Source organism: Pongo pygmaeus, chromosome 11, assembly GCF_028885625.2.
Source record: "Pongo pygmaeus isolate AG05252 chromosome 11, NHGRI_mPonPyg2-v2.0_pri, whole genome shotgun sequence".
In the NCBI taxonomy this organism is placed as follows: Eukaryota; Metazoa; Chordata; class Mammalia; order Primates; family Hominidae; genus Pongo; species Pongo pygmaeus.
Window position 1 is genome coordinate 43,517,618 of NC_072384.2, and position 20,609 is coordinate 43,538,226.

General features: G+C 35.3%; 1 protein-coding gene across 14 annotated transcripts in view; it reads right to left on the reverse strand.

The window, feature by feature from the left end:
- The window catches only part of GTDC1 (glycosyltransferase like domain containing 1), a 409,636-nt gene that overhangs the window by 185,060 nt on the left and 203,967 nt on the right, over positions 1–20,609 (reverse strand). For 12 of the 14 annotated variants that reach the window (XM_054477583.2, XM_054477579.2, XM_054477576.2 and 9 more), the window contains 2 exons: positions 9,315–9,482; positions 5,621–5,794 (listed from right to left, as the gene is read on the reverse strand). In XM_054477583.2, coding sequence (XP_054333558.1) covers positions 5,621–5,794; positions 9,315–9,482 — 342 coding nt within the window. Of the gene's footprint in view, positions 1–5,620; positions 5,795–9,314; positions 9,483–10,027; positions 10,103–20,609 lie in introns of those variants that run through there. The other 2 variants (XM_054477585.2, XM_054477586.2) reach the window with 2 other exon arrangements.

Below are 20,609 nucleotides of genomic sequence, written 5' to 3' on the forward strand. Positions count from 1 at the left end.
TCCAGCCTGGGAGACAGAGAGAGACCCTGTCGAAAGAGGGGAGGGAGGGAAGCAGAGGGGAGGGAACAGAGAAAAGGAAAAGGAAAAGCAAAAGCAAAAGGAAAAGGAAAAGGAAAGGAAAGGAGAAGAAAGAAAAAGAAAGGAAAGGAGAAAGGAGAAAGGAAAGGAGGAAGGAGGAAGGAGGAAGGAGAAAGGAGAAAAGAGAAAAGAGAAAGGAAAGGAAAGGAGAAAGGAAGATGTAATTCTTCAGATGTTTGGATTTCATAAGACTGAGACTTGCAGAAATGTCTGGATATTTATTTAAAATTTACCTACTTCTGCTAGGCCTTGCCTTTATGACAATTACATGACCTAAAGTATGAAAATATTGGCTTCCTTTAGCATCTAGTTTAGTAGGTGGCAAGATTACTCCCTTTTTTCTCTACCTCTCCATCACATACTCAGCACCATGGAGTTCCACGGGAAATTTGTCTTCTTGAAACACACTGCAAAATTGCTTGACTTTTCAATCTAATCTATATCCTTTAACACAAAATAGTCTTTTGCAATATATTCCAGTAGTAATTCTCATCTCACCAAGTCTCAGGATCATATTTATCTTCTGGTATTAACATTGCAAAATCTGCTTTGTTGACCACCAATCATCTTGCAGGCCTGGAAGCCTTCAGTATGGAAGGAGCCAGTGTCTGCAATCCAGCAGAAAAGGGAAATTTGGTCAATGGCAAAGCTGTAATCAGGGATATTTTAAAAAGATAGCTTAATAACATGTCTCCTGGTCACTGAAAACTGAAGGATATTACAACTGTACAAGAAAGGCTTTAGATGTTTATTGTCTTCCTTCAGGGGAACACAGCTCATGCACATCTTAAAGTAAGGTATAATGTTTAATTCCATTTGCTGTCATTTATAATTTCTGCCAAAAGTGGATTATGAATTTTCCTACATTCTTAAAATGAAACTTACTGGTTACCATTTAATCTTTCTTAATAAATCACAGTCATCCTTTTGATGTACAAGCTGTACAATCATGGAGAAATGTCTGCAGGGGTTATTTGATGTGCAGAGTTGCCTGCCCTGCCATAGAATGGCTCCAGGCTGCTATGTTTCTTTTTTTTTAACTTCCCATATATTTTTTTCAAAATGGTTTCTCTCTCTCCTCCCTTGTTGTCAAGCTGTCAGTCAGCTGTCACTTTTTACTGCTGTCAGTGAGACTGCCTTTATCACACCCCCAATTTGATGCTGCTAATCTGCTGTCAGCTGAAAAATCAGATAATCAAGACTTTCGAAATTGCATTTACAATAAGTGGTGGGCTGAACACTGGATGAAGATTTTGAGATACAAGTTCTAGTTCCTGCTCTGCCTGTATCTAGCTGTGTGATTGCCAGAAGACATATAACTTCTCTGGGCCTTGGTGCCTTCATCCATAAAATAAGAAGAGGAGAGAGAGAGAGAGAGAGAGTGTGTGTGTGTGTGTGTGTGTGTGCGTATGTGTGTGTCAGAGACAGACAGAGAGAGATCTCATCCAGACCTGAATCCTAAGTTTCTTTGGCTATGAGAATACACATGAAACTTTTTTGTGACTTAATAGAATGCAGGATGGATGCCACTGACCCTTTAATGGTCAAATTCAAGGACGCTTTTTAGTCATCACTTTACTTAACCTCACTGCTGTGAATTCACTAATGATTATCTCCTTAGAACTCTCTCCCCTTTGTTCCACAGGATAATTATCTCAGTGTTGACCTCCTGACTCTTACTTTTTCTTCTCACTTCAATCTTGGGCTCTTCCTCCACCAACCCCTTAAGTGTCAAGAATGCCAAAGTGGCTCCAATGTTAAAAGGTCAGGATGACGATGAGGAACCCAGCAAAGGAGCCTGAGAAGCAGCAGTCTGTGTGAAAATCAGGGGACTATGTGTCCTAAGACAACTGAAGAATGTGTCATGGTGTGTCAAATGCTGCTGCTATGATAAATAAGATGAGGACTACGAACTGACCACAGGATTTAGAGGCAGTGGTGACCCTGACTAAGACAATTTCAGTGGAATAGTTTTAACTCAGAACAGGAGGAAGGAACTTAGAAGGAACAAGTATAAACAACTCTTTTAAGGTTTTGCTACTAAGAGAAGGAGAGAAATGAGGTAGTAGAAGGGGGAAGTGGAATAAGGAGAAAAAAATTTTTAAGATATAAGAAATAATAATGTTTTTATATTAATAGAAATAATTCAGATAAAAGAAAAATAGGAATAATTCAGAAGAAAGGAAAATTGATGATGCAGAATAGACCAGAAAAAATTGTTAGGACAATAGTCCTAACATCATCATGTGGGATGGATGAGTCTGGAAAAGAAGTGGAGATGGGGCCTTACACAGAAGCGAGGTTGTTCATCCCCAGTAACAGGTGAGAAGATGGAGAATATGCACCCAGAAGAAGCACATAATTGGGTGGACCTGGTAGTATCAATAAATAAAAGTTGTCTTCTGATTGCTTCTATTTCCTCAGTCATCAGCTGAGAATGAAGATAGAAGATTTGGTATTGGAGTGTTCTAAAAAAAAGAAGGCATAATTAATTATCTAGAAGAAGGGAAATGCTTGCCAGGTAGTCAAAGGGCCCATCTGAATCTTAGGAGTCATACATTTAGAACATGCTAATAAGTATGACATGCTTTTCTTCAGTTATGTTTAGTCCATGATTATAGGAAGACAGTATATGAACAAATAGATTTAAACAGATGAGGGTTTTTGCCAATCAAATGTGAAACAAAAGGTGTAAATGATTTGAGAGGATATGTAAGAGAGTAAACATAATGATGGAATAAGAAAGTTAAGCTGGACAAAGAAAGAGAAAATAGGACAAGAGTGAAATTAAGTTGGCTCAATCAATGGAAGGTAGGGTCTGATAAGGCCAAAGGATTGTTTGATTCAAGGTGATAAAGCAAATAAAACCAATCTCCTTATTTATATTAGATTCAGCTTTTAGGAGAGTAGTTCTCTATTTTCATGTGTCAATTATAGGACTGTGGGAGGCAGAGGGAAGATAGTCCTCTATATTTAGATGCCAATAAATACGCTAGGTTATAAATTAACGGGAGCGGGTTGGGTAATAAGATAAAATAACCTTTTGTTGTGGGTCTACTGTATGCTAAGCACTATCCTAGGTACGTGGTATACATTATTTCATTTAATCACTGCATCATCCCTATGAGATGGTTTAATCACAACCATTAACAAACCTAAGTGCAAGGTCATTCCACAGGTACAGATCACAGAGCTAGTAAGTGGTGCTCAAAACTCAAATACATGTATACGTGACTACGGCATCTAAGAGCTTTCCCATGCCAAAATATTCAATACATATAATGAAATGTTTTCAAGGGAATACACTCTCTTGCTACTATTTATCTGGTCATTGCGAGTGAGGCAGGAGATGAGTGAGGAAGGCAAGAGGTAGCAGTAGGTGCCATGAGTCCAATATTAGCGAAACTGCTGAGGTGACAGACATGCTCTGAGTTTTAACAGATAGAAACTCTAAAAATCTTCATTTATTTTGTTGGAAATATGGCTTTTCTCCCCTCCCTAATTAATATCCATTATATTATATAGCACAATGATTAATAATTTAACTGTATCTTCTGCTTTGTTTTTAGTTAAATTCATTTTTCCCATGACCAAATAATATTTGGATTGGGAGAAAGATACAAGCATTCAAAAATATTTTTTAATCACCTTGGTTATTTTGCCTTTGGAATTACTAAATACTTTTCAACATCTCAACAAAATAATACGGTTTTGAAACTGCAGGCGTTAGAATGATTGTCATTCATGCAAATAATCACTTACTTACACTATATGAGTTTGGGCTGCATAAAGCAAATTACCATTTGAAAATAATTCAAATAACACTCTAGGCTAAGACCTTGCTTATGAATGTTATCTTGGCCACAATATTTCTTAACCTTTTTCTATTTAGCTAGATTCCTTTGTGGTAATATCATCCAAATTAATAAACTATTCAACTGCCACAGGTACATTAAACATATGATGTTGCAGAAACACATCGGATGTAAATGAATTTTAAAACATCTATTTAGAATTCTACAGCAGTAATAATTAAGATGAGCTATAACCACCTACTCACTTAGAGATATACATTTTGCCTATACGTGATATTAAAAAAACTTAAGTCAAAATATAAGGTTCATATTTTGAAAAATTCGGATATATAACTGTTCTAGTTAATCACAGGCAAAGTATAACTCACATTTTTCAAAAGCTGAAGTTCTCTCATCACACATAAGAAAACTATGTCTACAAATACACAGATAATATACATAATTATATATATATATTCTGAAAATTGCTTGTGATCGTGGCTCCACTTAGCTTTATAGTTTTCAAAACGGCAAATAAATCATTAACTGTTTTTGACAAATGACCTGTAATGACAGGATGCTTGAATGGTAAGTAGAAATTGAAATCAGAAGTCATAAGGCCTAAATGTTAATCCAGTCTGTGACAATGACAAGGTGAATACAAGCCAGTCTCTACTTCTCTGAGCCTCTGTTTTCTGCACTTTATATAAAGATTGGGCAAGATGGTCTAACTTAAATTTTATGATTCACTAACTTGATTTTGTACGGGGCAGATTTTTCTTCGATGAAATATTAACAAATAAGACACTCAAATAAATCAGCAATAGGAGTGCAGATGAGGACTACCGTTTCTACAGCAAAATATGGGTGAACTCAGTAAGTGTAGAACATAGAAGTTAATGCTGACCTCTTGCATAGCATGTATGGATATTAAATCATTTCCTGCCTTCATTTCAGGGATGAGGAAGAAACAGCTGTTCCTGAACTCTTTTAAGAAAGCAGTCAGTAAAAAACAGCAGCGTCTCCTGCTAGTGTGAGTCCCACTGAAGTAAACTTTCTGTTCACAAGGGAGAAATATTCCTAGTGGTAGTAAAAACAGTTTTGCTAGGTTTAATCAAAAGTGAAAAGGAATTCCAGAATGTTCCCTTTGAGCCACATCATCCATTGCTAATTCAAGGTGGGCCCAGCAACAAGGGTAATTAAAAAAATGTCCTTAGTAACTAAGAAACAGAAATGGCAATTAGGTACATTTGTAAACCAATATAGAAGACTTAACTCTTTATTAAGATAATATAAATAATTAAAAATAAAGAAAAAATAAAAGAAAATAGCATGGGAAATGAACTAATCCAAGCAGTGAGACTTAACATTGACCTATCTAGACCAGTTATTATCATATATATAAATCAATGGGCATAAGCTGAATGCAAAGGTTGAGAAATATGCTTGACAATGACTTCTGTAACAAAAAAAAAAAAGAAAGAAACAAAACATCAGGCTGCTTTGGCAAACAAATAAAGAAAAGAAAAGAAAGGAAGGACTCAATATCTGAACTAACTATTGAGTGATGGGTTAGACACATTATGATTTAAAATCTTTGTAAATCACAGCACGGTGAGATAGAACTTAATTCTCTAACTAACCATACTTATGCTGAAAAGTTAAAACTGGCATGAAGAACATCAATTTCTATACATTTGAGGAATAATTTATGACACAATATTGAGAACAGAGTCAAACATACTGACCTGCTCACATCAGGAAACCTGATGGGAAAGTAAATAACTTGGCACTTGGGTCTGATGATGCTTTCCAGATCCTTGGGTCTGTGATCAGGAATCAGCTTCATAAATTTTCCAATGGAAGTGAGAAATGATTCCATATTAAAAACCGAGTTGAATACAACCACATCAGCCACCAGGCTGCAAAGGTAAAAGACAAATGCAAATGATGAGCCCAGACTCACTCAGAGTAATTTTTATCAACCTAAGACCTCTATGGATTAATCAGAGTTTATACCACACCTTAGGTTTGCAAAGAACTCTTCACTTCATACCAGTATCTACCAAAATGTCTCTAAGAGCTAAGTTAGTTTCATTAGTGTTATATCACAGGGAGCTGATTGGTGGCATCAGACTGGAAAGGCAACAGGGAAACAGAATGATTTAATGGGATCGCATGAGACTCCAAACCAAAGCATATTTTTCCACAATGCCAGGAACTTTCTATATTATCAACAACACTATGTACAGCAATTCCTTTTTCTTCGTGGCCCAGCTACCCATGTTGAATTTCTGTCAGTGATGTGCATCATTTTACACCATACTACTGAGAACAGAGCATCTGTCACACTTCTCACTAACTTCAAGGAGACTAATTCAGATAAAACTACTTTCATACTAAGGCACGATACCTTCGGCACTATTTGGTTAAAGTCTACTTCTTGCTTTAGCCTTTACTTCAAGAAACTGTGTTAAGTTTTTAAAAGTTCTGGGACTACACAGAAAGGATTATGGTATCCCAAAATAACTTGTTTCACTATCATATTATATTATATTGGGCTAGCCACAGAAATAGAAGAAATTGGTAGAAATGCATCCAGAAATCCAGATCACTAGGTCCTAACTGATTCCGTAAAGGTACATATAAATTATAAAGCACTGCAACACCATGGACCTTCGAATTCAACAAAATAAATGTAGTAATACCAGTCCGCAACAACAATGGTTCAAACTTAAGATTTTTTAAATTTCACAATGGTGAAAATGTAATATATATTCAATTGAAACCATACTTAAAATACTGAATTTTGATCTTTTCCTGGGCTAATGGTATGTGCACAATATTCTCTCACGATGCTAGGCAGCAGCAGTGAGGCACAAATCTCAGTCAACCACATGATCACAAGGGTAAACAACCAATACTCTAAAGTGGCCTGTGCTGCCAGATGATTTTGCCCAACTGTAGGCTAATGTAAGTATTCTGAATATGTTGAAGGTAGGTTAGGCTAAACTATGATGTTCGATAGGTTAGTTGTATTAAATGCATTTCAACTTATAATATTCTCAACTCACAATAATGGGTTTACCAGGCTGTAATCCTATCGTAAGTTGAGGAACGTCTGTATACAAGATTAAAGGGACAAAGCAATTGGTTTTATTCCACCCTAAAAATGATAGATCAATACTACTGGAAAGAAGACATGTTATGTCCACAGGACTGCAGAACACCACAGAATAAGTAGAGCATATAGAATGGGAATGCCATAGCCAATCGTCAGTTTAGATTAAGTCATATTTGCTGAAACAGCCAAATTTACTATTATGTTAATATACAGCAGAATAAAAAATGAACAAAAAGAGTGTTGGCCTGCTACTTCCATGCATCCCTTGAAAAAAACTGATTTTCCATACAAGTATTGTTTATTAGTTGCTACCAAGTGCAAATTTGAGGGGTGCGGGTGATTACAACACGAATAATACAAAGGAATGTCACAGAAGGGCTGACACAACACTAAGCAATAAGGAAGCCAATATAATAATATACCAAAAGTTGAAGGATGTTTTACAGCTAGTCTTGTTTTCACCATATGTCACATATTGTAATAGCGACCTACAGGTCATAATATATAGTTGTGACATGTGTTCATAAGTCAGAGGGTTAGTGAAATCACTGTTTAAGGTGAGTGCTTATGTCAGTCATCTTTAAAGTCCTTAACTGCCACACAGTCAAGAAAGAAATCTGACAGTGCCAAAAAAGCAGAAGTCAGCAAGAAAACTAAAGAAACATTTGAGGAGGCAGGAGCCATACTTTTCAAAGAGAATCTGAACAGGACTGCCTTTTGACACTCTTATTTTTCCTCTGGACAACTGTAAACCATTTTTTTCCCATTAAGAAGCCAACTGATGATGAAGTCCACTTCTCTCTCTCCAAGCTTGTCTATAAGTTTACCCTCTTGAGAAAAGCAATGCTGAAAAACCATGTACAAAACTTTTATAGTCTCATTCCCTATGAGCAAAAACAATGTTTTATGAAAGTGAGGAGGAATCGAGAGCTGAATTGTTTTTAGATAGCTTCCCTCAAACAGCATGTGACCCAACGACTTACATTCTTAAAAATCCAGTCTATGCTAAATTAAAGATCCAAGATAGTTTACAGAAATATCCTTTTTGGTACATTTCCTCCCTGATATGAGTGGATGTAACTTCCATTAACTTTAAAGCCACCCGTAAAGGGAAAAATAGACTTAGTTTTTTTCCCAGTGATTTCTCAGGGGTAATAAACACACTATCTGAGGAAAAGAATGATGCTAATTCAAGAAATCAAAAGAATATTACAAATGTTTTCAATATTGATAAAGCACAAAATGATTTTATTTTCATTTTTAAAACATATTTTCCTTCTCTGTTTCAATATAAAGTATTTTAATTTTATTATGAAATTTTAAAACGGCTGCTTTTTTTATGAGACATTTGACGTGAAGCAATTCCACTCTATTTTGATAGCACTGCTACTTCACAATTGAAGCAGCTTGTAAAAATGATTGTAGGAAAACATTCACAAAATGCACACAACACAGAATTATTACTATATAGCCGTTTTTCTGTGTCAACTAAACTATGAAACATTCTTGCAAGAATTGGGGGTCTGTTTAAACACATCATCAAACCCAGTTGCTAATAGCTGTTAATAAAGATGAATAAAATGTACAAAATCACTGACAAACAGATTCTATTTGACTGTTGCAGTTATGTGAATAGGATCCAATAGCAAAGCCATTTCAGAATTGTTATTAACTTCTTTCATTAACTAAGCTTCAGGAGATACACTTTGTCGAAGTAACAATAGAGAAGGACCATCACCTTTAAAATGTCATGGTATTTTAAGGCTGTGCCATTTCAGAAGACTCAACGAGGGAAAAAAGAAAACACTACCTAAAGATTCATTGTCCATAGTCTTCTCTGTCTTACAATAAAAAAAAAAAAAAAAAAAAAAGGCGGGGGAGACAAAACCCCAAGTTGCTCTATTATGCTTTAATTTTTATTTCTCTGTAAAACCCTATTTTGATTTTAGCTGAATACAGTGATCGTGATTAATAAGTAAGAGTTGACTAACTGCACTTTCTAAATGCCTTAAGCAATAGATCATGAAATCAAGGGGTGAAGGTCCCTGCCAACCTTTTAATTCTATTTTGAATGTTGTGAAAAATAGATAATTAGCTCAACATATAATCAGATTGTTATATATATATGTATTTTTATAAAATGATTAGTTGTGATTCTTACATATACTGCAGAAGGAAAAATTGTTTAAATATTTGCACCTACCTTATGGTGTTTTAAAAAAAAGATGTGCAGTAGTAGGTCTCCAGATTTAAAATGTAACCACCTACAAAGAAAAAGGTAGCAAAGGGCCAAATATAATGATACAATCCATACCTACCATGAAAGAATTTGGTTGTATCCATACTGGAAATCCCTCTCCTGACATTTCTTGACAGGATATATCAACTGGTTCTCGTGAAAATACAGAATCTTTTTCAGTTTCCCAAGGTCAGGCCGAAGGGCAGCCAGTTCGGTCAGGTTAAGCACTGAACTTGCAAAGAGGGTCCTAGGAAACAAGAAAATTGGGGTTTACTGTCCCAAGTATGTTTGAAGGGATCATGCTTTGCTCTTCTCTCCTCTTTCCTCTTCCCACCCCAAGAAAAACACATCCCCTATAGGGACACATCAATAGTTGAGGCTTAATACCATGTAGCAGCATTCTAACTTTTGATCTCTTAAAAAGCAGCTGCTTAGAACTATAAAGTCCCTGAATATCTCACTGGTCTTCTCAGTGCAGTTACTGAGTAATGTTAAAAAAAAAAAAAAAAAAAAAACCCGGATGGATTTTATTGAAAAAGGCAAGAAAAGCTCTATCTGAAGGACAAATGGAACAAAGATAAGGCTGACTGGGGTATACTTTGCTTGCCAGTTTCATTACACTTTCCTTCTTTATGCAACCAACTACTGAAATTCAATGTATGAGCAGGAATGGCACATGTTCATGTTATGACATAAACTCTTTTGATTTATGCAATAGACTTATCTAGTATGGTCTTTTTCTCTTGGCATGTTTTCTTACCCTCCCCTCACTTGTAAAGTATCTTACAATACCTGTATTTTTAAAAACATCTTTTCTTCTCCATTACTGGACTGCTAATGGTACCAGATGCATCATCTGTAAAATCCCTTAATAAAGCACAAATATAAAAATTTTATGAAAGGCTGATTCCTTATCTTTAAGGGAAAAAGGGAAACTGAAAGCTTGCCTATCCATGTTTATAAATGAAAAAAGTGTCAATTTACTCTCTAATTCCACATACATTTACTAAATGCCTACTATGTGCCAGGGTCTAACCAGGAAGAACAGAAAAGATGAACAAGACAGCTCAGCAGGATAAATGCTGCCTGTAATAGAGACATACACAAAACATTAGAGAAACAAACAGAAAGCAATACTAATTGTCTGGGACAACCTGGAAATGTTTCCCTAATAAGGTGCCTATTACATACGGACACAAAAGAGGGACAAAGTACAGGACTTGAGCAGCTGAGGACATTTAGATGGCACAATTTTGATAGAATGCCACCTTTATAACATAATGTAACATCATTTGACCTTTATGGCTTTAATTCCCATTCTAAAAAATCAGGTTCAAGAAGGTTAAGGGTTTTTCTAGGATCACACTGGTAGAAAGTTGCAAAGCAGAGAGACTGCTGGTCTTCTAAGAGCTCAAACTGCTTTTCATTACACCACAGATATGAATTGGTTGCGGAACACTTACATTGCAAGTGCTTTTTTCCGTACTTAATAAATACAAAATATCATCCTTGTTATTACCATGATTACAACTATTATAAATCCTCCCTTGCTGACAAGCCAAATGGCTAACTTCAGGTGTTTATATGATCTGCCGCACTAGCCTTTCACATAAGAAGAATGATTACTCAATAAGTGCATATATCACAAGTAGGAATTCAAGTGTCTTCTTCACAGGCTAAAAGAGGCACACAAGACCAAAAGCCAGCAATCCCTCTTCAAACCTACATTGCTATATTAATGTTATAATTTATCTCTTTAAGGTAAAAAAAAAAAAATCTTACCAAGGAGATGCACTTATTTTTTAAACCTGTCTGTCTATACCCAAATAAAAAAAAATTATGACCAAACAATGCCCCATTTTGTCCAAACATATTCCCCACACCACTACCACATATAAGCCTCTCTAAAACTTACATTGAAAATTCTGAAACATGAAGATATTTGTTTACCGAAAAATCTGATCTTTAGCAGAGGAAACAACAAAATATTAATTTCAAACAATATTTTCCTTAAAAGGGAATACATGGCAACTTGTAGGTCTAGTTATTGCGTAATCCTCCTCTCCTATTCTTTCTTACTATGCCCTTCCCTGGCCATACATACTATTGCAAGCAATGACGCCCATTCTTAACCATTATCACTTGGGCAAGCATAATGTTTTTCACACACAAGGCAGAAAAATGCATTAAAAGTAGCCTTCATATGAGTTATTAATTACAAAAAATATACCTTTTATGATGGGGAAATCTGGTAGAAACCAATTTAACCAAGTGATCAAACTTACTATGACCAATAATGGGACAAAGTGATATTATGTATTTCCAAATGTGATACATTGAGAAAGATACAAATCATCAGTATAGTATTCCTGCCAAAAATGCCTAATCTGAATTTGGTAAGGAATAACCAGACAAATATTCTGCAAAAATAATTCGCTGGATCTCCAAAAATGTCATGTCATAAAAGAAAAAAAATCTCGATTAAAGGAAATAAAGACTCAAAACAAAATCCAGTATATGATCCTTCATCGGATACTGGAAAGGAAAAGAACACCTATTAAGGACATTATTAGGACAATAGGAAAAATTTGAATATGGGCTAAATATAAGACTGCAAGTTTTTGTCAATCTTTAATTTCTTAAATACAATAATTTTATTGCAGTTATGTAGGAGAATATTCTTGTTGTTAGGAGATTCATGTCAAATTATTTAGATGTGAAATGCCATGATGTCTGCAATAAATTATTAAATAGTTCAGCCAAAATGCTACTACTAATAATAAATATTAATATATATACAGAGAGAGAAAAATAAAAAATGTGCAAACACATTAACAATTGATTAATCTATGTGAACAGGTGTGTAGTAATTCATAGATTCAGGGGAGGGGGAGAGTCTATTAAAAAGATTTCATGGAGCAAGGCATTGTCCTACTGCAAATTTTGGGTAAGTTATACATTTATAAAACTATACATTTGAAGTAACAGGCATTAAATGGCAGTAAGTAGAAGAAAAAAATTCTATATTCCATAAACAATAAACCCATCATATCCATATTTCTAGCCATATTCCAACTGTTAATTTCTACATGAGGATTATCCTCAGGGTGGACCATCTATAGCTTATGTTTAACCAATAGGAGCCCTTCACTCTATTTCTACCACATGTCCCCCTACCCACCAGCTTATCCATAACCAAAGAATCCAACCTGAAAGTTGAGCCTTCCAAAGAAAACCTCCCAAATAAAAGAAGGCAATATATTCATATGAGAAACAACAATAATTTTCATAATATTCCCCATTTGAGACTGCCCATGCCAACACTTCTTTCAGTTTGTTTAATCATTAAAAGAAAATTCACTGTATTTGTATAACTAATCTTGAAATAGCCCTCACTGGTTTTAAATAGTGGAAATTATCTCCATCATTTCTCTTTGCTTTTCTTGCTCGTAAAATGGTAAAGTGGTCAATAAGCAATTTCTCAAATATTTAGCTCAACAACACCCAAAAAGAAGTAATGAATATGCCCACAAAAGGAATGCAGGTGATCCATAGGCAATTTTTACTCTGCTCCCTACTATCAATTTTTAAAAGTTGATAATAATACAATGAATGACATCACTTGATCAGCAGCTAATCCCTGGGCTACCAATGCTCATCTTGCCTCAGGTATTATTTAAGCAATAAATCCTAACAAGGTGCACTTTATCATCCCACAGTGTGTCTCTAGCAGGAAACGACACAAGGTGATAGCAAAAACCACTAGGAACAAGATAATTCCTGACAGCTGCTGCTTGAGCACAAGTTAAATTGAAGTTTATCTCAGCATGAAGATGTTATAAGGTTTTATGTTTAATATTTTTAAATTAACATAAAACCCAGAGAAAGCAGTTGAGCAATCTTTCACAAACATGACATACTACAATCACTGTATAAGCTGGATTAGTACTTATTACCATGCTACTACAGAATTAAGCTGTTTTTAGACCACCGAAGAGCTTTAAATTGCAACTTTTGTCTCTGTAAGAGAAACCTATATTTAAAATGTCTGCTAAATTCAAATTAACAGCTACATCATTAGCTTACCATTTCACCAAAAGTACAAGTAAGCTGCTACTATAATCGTCTAACCAAAACGGCTCTATGCTGCAAGCACATTAACACCATTCCATGTATTTGGGAATAGGACCTGTACACATGTTTCTATTGTTTCCAATACATGTTGTATCTACATTTCAAGTCATATATGTTTAAAGAATCCAAAACAGTTAAACACAATGAAATTTGAGATTAAAGATTTTATTCTTTTCTGCTCAGTTTAAATAAATCAGTTGTTTGCCTTTTACCCTGTTTACTTAATATGTAAAAAGAAAAGCTGAAATATACCTAAGGGCAGTAGTAGTGTGACCATTTCCATCAAGACGCACACTTTTATATCTCAAATGGTACAGAAGGGAAGTGAAATGAGTAACAGAAGGCAAGCATTCAATATTCCAGCCACTGCCCATACATTTTAGTAATGATTCTTCATGGGCTAGGTCATCTCACTCTTGCCCCATGAAATCTTTTCAGTAGGCCCCTCTCCTCTCCTGAAGCTATTTATGACATAATGAGATAGTATATACAATTTAACACAGATACCAGTTTGGGCTATGTTACCACTCATACACAATTTCTTGCATGGCTTCAGGAGGCCTTTGACAAAAGAGTAAATTCTTCCAGCTGTGTCACTTTGCTCAATACCTAAACTCCTGGTCTAGATTCATGTTGCTAAGACTCATTACCTAAGCCTTGGTTCTTTTGTTCCCTCTCATGCACTCCTGTTCCTTGATATCTACTCTCTAGGATCCTAGATCCTGTATTTTCTGTGATGCAGTATTTTCTATGATGATGAAAATGTTCTATATCTGTACTGTCCACATATGACTAGCTACATATGGCTATCGAGCACTTGAAATGTAGCTAGTACTCCTGAGGAACTAACTTTTAAATTTAATTTGATTAAATTTAAATTTAAATCGACTAGCCATATGTGGTTAGTGGCTACTGTATTGGAAAGCACAGTTCTGGATGAACCAGCTTTCCCTAACCTGACACCCATGTTTCCTGAATACAATTACCTGCTTAACTGATTTTCCTGAACAGACCCTTGACCCGCCTGTGATAACCTAATTTCCATGTTCCTCCTGCCTAGATGAATTTCACCTACCCAGCTCTCCAATTCTGGAATGGCATTATTTTTTCTTTTCCTTCTGAGAATCAGAAAATACGCATTCACTACAGAAAATGTTTTAAGCACAAAAAATACAAATAAAGTGAATATCACCCATAACTATTCCAATGAGAGATAGCTACTATTTGCATTTCGGTGCTCTAAGCATGTGCTGAGCACCTATTATTTGCAAGGCACTACGCTAAATTACAGACATAAAATGGAAAACAAAGTAGCTGAGGCAAGAAGAAAAATGACAGGTTGAGGAACTGAATGAAGACCAAGGAGGTTGGAGCCAATGGGAGAGTGGCCAAAAATAAGGGTGAAAATTCAAAGGTAAGACATGAAAATAATTTTGGTTTTGTGGTAAGAACAATAGGAACAGATGGAAGGATTTTAAGTAGGGAAGTGACAAAATCTTATACGTACATTAGGTATATTTTATTTCATTCTTTCCACTTTGTAACAGAAATACATTATTGCATAGTTTCATTTCTTGCTTTTAACACCATGTTGTTTTACCATGTTAAAAATTATTTCTAAAAGATATGATTTTTTATTACACTTCATGATATGGTAAGTCATAATATCTCCAACTAGGGCATGATTTTTATACTCATGTCCATAAAGTTTTGAAATCTTCTTTGTATTAATCTCTTATATTACTTTTGTCTATGTAATTCATGCATTTTTAAACGACTTTTTAATACCAGAAAACTTTACTCTGACTACCATATGGAAAGCAGACTGCAAGGAGTCATGAGTGGAAGAAGACAACAAGAAGAAAAAAAATGACACTGTCTTGGGCTAAGATGCTAATATTGTGAGAGTGTTACCAAGTGGCCTGACTGGGTGTACTGATAACTGTCAGGGTTTGCTGATAAAACTGGATACGAGAAGTGAAAGAGAGGACAGCTATTGCTTTCTTCCCTTTATCACTTCCAAAGCACCTTGACAGAGTTTTAATTACAACAGAAGCTCAATGATACGTACACACATACATGAAAATTACTCCCAAGCATTTCAAAAGTCTTTGGTTTCAACATATTTTTTAATTCATAAAACTTGTGTAGAGAGATAACTGAGTTCTAATATTCATTAATCATCAATATACAAAATTCATTTTAACACAATTTGCTTTAGTTGTCAGCTACTTAATCTTAATTGGACCATTTCTACTGCATGTTTAAATGCTATGGATATTCAAAAACTTTCAAGAACACTGCCTAACAAAATGTTTCCCTTTGCTGAAACAATTAAAAATACAAGATGGAAGTCTTATCTAAAGGAAAAGGAAACGCAGTCATTTAATCTCCCAGGTTCTTGTGGTGGTAGTTTACAGGCTGTTTATAAATAGAGTATCCAGTTTCCCAAAAGCTGTCTCATCATGTGGCATCAATCGGGCAGTTTTACTTTTTTCCATCATGTAATTTTCCTTTCCTGTGCTTATCACGATGGCCAGGAGAGCACTGTATACAAAAAAGCACTGTATACAGAACACCTGTCAAGAAGGTAGGGAATCAAAGACTGTAGGCACAACCTGCCACTGAGCAGTATCTCCAACATAAGGCTGTTTTCTTAACATCTATCCTTGCTGCAATCATCAGCACTCTGAACTGTCTTATGGATGTTTAAGGAAACAAATTCCATAATGCCTATTGAGCTTCTTCAGCTAAAGGTGTCACTTAAATTCAGGTGTCTCTTAAATTATTCCTGCAAACGCTGAGTCTTTTAACTCTTGGTATCTGGCACAGTGCCTAATCCATAAAAGACACTTTTAATTATGTTTCTAACAAGAAAGGAAGAGACAAGAAGAGAGGGTGAGCCTACTATTTTAAAAAATCTATAAATACATTGAAATTTTTATTGCATACATTTAAACATTTTTTCATGTACGTGTTTACTTCTTTTGGGACTGGAGTTCATTATTAAGAGTATTCTTACAAGGTCCAAGGTAATATGAACCAGAACATTTGTAGATGTATCTGTTTTTAGACATTCTATCAATAAGTCAACAAATCAGAACACTGTAAAATCTTTTGACTTGGCAATTTAAGAAGTATAAGATATCACTCCGTTCTAAAAGAACTGACAATATAATTGGTGAAATAAGCCGTAAATACAGGAAACATTAAATAACAATAAAAAAGATAAGTAACTGCTCTCTCCTGCACAAGAAATGTCACAAAGCAGTGTGAGATTGATTACGAATGAAGGCAGAGGCACTAAGTGCTATGGCCATTCAGAGGAAGAAAAGAGAACTAAGAGCAGTGAAAAACCAGGAAGTCTCAGAATTATCAGGGGTGGCAGAAGAGGCCCAGGTCCTGAGTTCTCGGGACTAAAAGGATCAGTGCTATTTGAATTAGTCAGAGAGGGCTAGCAGTTAGCGTTTGGAAAAAAATGAATAATCAGATAAAACTGGAACGTTGATCTTCCTCAGACCCAGAAGTATCCAGATGCAGGATAAGAAGTTTGTACTTTATCTTTCAGCAATTTGGTGACTCACTGCATGTCCATTATTATACTAACAATCTTTTTTCTTATTCTTAATTAACTCAGTTTTTAATGCTTATTGGCCAAGAAAAAGATGGTTGTAAAGTGAGAAGATAAAGAAACAAATAAAGTACCACTATAAATCACTATTACTCTCAAAATAAGGAAGATTACTCTAAATATAACCAAATACAGAAGATATAAAACCAGTTCCTTTAGGCCGGGCGTGGTAGCTCACACCTGTAATCCCAGCACTTTGGGAGGCTGAGGCGGGTGGATCACGAGGTCAGGAGATCGAGACCATCTTGGCTAACACAGTGAAACCCTGTCTCTACTAAAAATATGAAAAAAATTGCCAGGCGTGGTGGCAGGTGCCTGTAATTCCAGTTACTCGGGAAGTTGAGGCAGGAGAATGGCGTGAATCCACGAGGCAGAGCTTGCAGTGAGCCGAGATCGCACCACTGCACTCCAGCCTGGGCGACAGAGCAAGACTCCGTCTCAAAGAAACAAAAACAAAAACAAAACAGTTCATTTAAATCCATGGCTTTCCATGATCACATTTTGATAATGGAATCCTTTAATCACCATAATATTGTAATGTTGATGGTAATATTTTAAAGGAAGATAGAAAACCATGTATCGTGCAAGGTTCTCTACACACATCACTACCACCACCCTAAGAGATATGTCTTATTATCCTCATTTTACTGGTTAAGAAATTAAAGCACAAGAGGTTTGGTTAAATGCTGAGACAACAGCAGTTACTAAGAGGTAAAGATGAGTTTCAAATTCAAGTTGATCTGGGCCTAAAGCCTCTACTTTTTCACTTACTCCACACTGATTTTGAATCATCTTAAGAATAGTATGTGACTCAGTGTTTTTGTGTTAATTGTACTTATTAGAATCTGTGTTGGAAATATAAAAGAATATAAGTGGTATAAAGAAGAACTATACAAAAGTGAACCGTTTTATTTCATCCCTTTATCCATCACATATTTACTGAGTGGCCAGACTGCTCTGGCTATACAAATTGTGGAGAGGTAATGACCATCAATAAAGGCTTTCCTAAGGAGATGCACTCTAGGAAGCATCCTAAATAACATGCAGGAGTGAGCCTCCTGGAATAACAAGGAGGAGGTCAGGGCACTGGAATAGAGAGAGTGGCTAACATTAAGGGTGATGAAAGAAATGTCTGGCTTGGTTATTAAAAGTAAAAGGCTAAAGGTTTCTAGCTTACATAATCAGATAGTGATGGTGTAATACTCCTTAATGCAAGAGAAAAAAAATCCTGGTTTGGAGGAGAAATAAAGAGACATGTTTTACAAATACTGAATATAAGCAGAGTGCCCAGTTGGTAACTGAAGATTACAGATAATAGGGTAATGAGAGGAAATACATTGGAGAGTTGATTTAAATAAAGAACTTGCCTGGTCACCAAATATGTTTGTTAAAAATGTGGGATCTAGTCTGTTATATAATTTTACATAACTATTCTGTGTGGTTCTCCAATATTTAATATATTACCATGTTTCTTCCCACTAAAGTATACATTCCTTGATAAAATAAATTAGATCTGCTGTTCTTTTCTTTAGTATCCTATAGTTTCCCTAACTTGGCAGCTATCACTCTAGATTTTAAAGTTCCATTAGGACAGGTCCTACATCTGTCTTGTTCCCCATCCTAGCCACGTGCTTAATAAATATTTTCAAATAAGTGAATGAATAAATGGAGTGAATGGATCATTCATTCCCTCAACGACTGTGAGAAAATAAAACTGGTTAACTTTCCATTTACACAGAAGTGTTCAATACGATATTCACTCCTACCATTAAAACAAGCTGGGAAGCATCCACGCCCACGGGTGCTTACATTCCCCATGCCCCATGGATGTGAGCACCCAACATAATTCTAAGATGTGTTACTTGATGTCATTTTTTATTGAGCTCATTAGTTTTTCCTGGGGTCCCTAATAGTATTTCAGGCACTGTTCTCTGCTTCACCATCGTAAAGTATTCAAGACAGGATCCAAAGAAAAGGAACTCAAGAGGAAAGGTAGATGTCAACCTGGTACAAAGATCAGGAATGTACAATATCTCGATAATAATTTTTGTCATCTTCAGGGATTCATGATCATTAGCCTTGAAGAAGTAAGTCAATTAACATGCAAAGAGCATCTAACTTGCTGAGTGTGCTAGGAACACTTCATGTGGTGTTTTATCACCATAAACTAATATAATTGGTATGTGAAATATTTATAATTCATCTCATGATTAATCTATCGTACAAGACTATTCCTTAAAAGCAGCATATCATTTTTGCCCTTTATTTCATGCCACTCATGAGTCTCTGGAGTTCCTTTCTAAATACTATAAAGTTTGAAGACTGGAGACCCAAGGTAATGGATGTAAGTCCTATCATCACTGCAATCCGACCCTATCAGTGTAGTCTAAAATTATACACATTTAAAGACATACTGACCAGTCAAGCCAGAGCACTATCCACAAGTAGATTCAGAAAACTCTCTTGAGGCACAAGCCTGAGAAACAAACCACAGGTAAGTACAGAGTAGCTTTTGGACAGTATCATGATTTAGGCTTGAATATCATGACACTGTAATAATTAATCATGACAATAACAATAATAATATCTGCTTCTTGACAACTAAGCTGTTCCTGACAACCATGAAAAAAAAAAAAGTATTTTGTGCCCAAATAACAAATAAGCTAACCAGGAAAAATATAGGGACTTGCTATTTTTACTGAGTCCTATCTACTGATAAAACTATCAAAATAAAATATATCCTAAATATTCAGTCTTTCAGTAATCAGTAATAACATCTAATTTTTTTGGTGCTTATGAGTATTTGCTTCAAGTTTGCTTCCCAGTTTGCTTTACTCTATTGAGTTGTTTTATCATTTGATTTGTTATGCTTCTCATAGAAATTATGTCTGTGTTTTGATTATTCCTCCAATGTTTGTTTTGGCAAGTTCACGACAGTTCTTTGAAATCCTCCTTAAATCTGGTGCTTAATATACCATTTGGAGAAATACCTCCCCACAAATAACTTAGTATCCCCAATGTTTTGCTATTTAATTACAAGGGCACCAGTGAATAATTAATTATAAACATCAAAACCAGCAAAATGTACTATGTACAGTAGGCATTCAAGAAATGTTTGAGAAAGAGTGAAATGTTTAATAATGTTGTACATCTGCAACAGAAAAAGAATTCAAAGGTGAGTCTCAGGACTGAGTCCTGGTCCTTTACACACTTATTTTAAAGATAAGATTTTTCACAAACACTGATTTGGTAAATCCTGTGTGTGAGAATTCTCATTTTAATATTAATTACCCCATATATCACAGAGGGGAAACACTTACAAGCTACTTTTTTAAAGATCAAATAGAATAAAACAAAAATTAAAAATTCTGTACACAGCTAAATTTCACAACAAAAACACTGTTTTAAAAAAAAAAAAATGCTTCCCTTGATCACAACTGCCCTCTTTAAGTTATATATTAGATTATCTAAAATGAAGTACTGGAGTCATTCAACACAACCTACATTACATGGTAACTTTCTGAGACACACTTCTCTTGGTCTCACCTAGCATGAAACATGATATGTGGGACTCATCTAACACTACAGAAAGAAGGAACTTAAAATTTC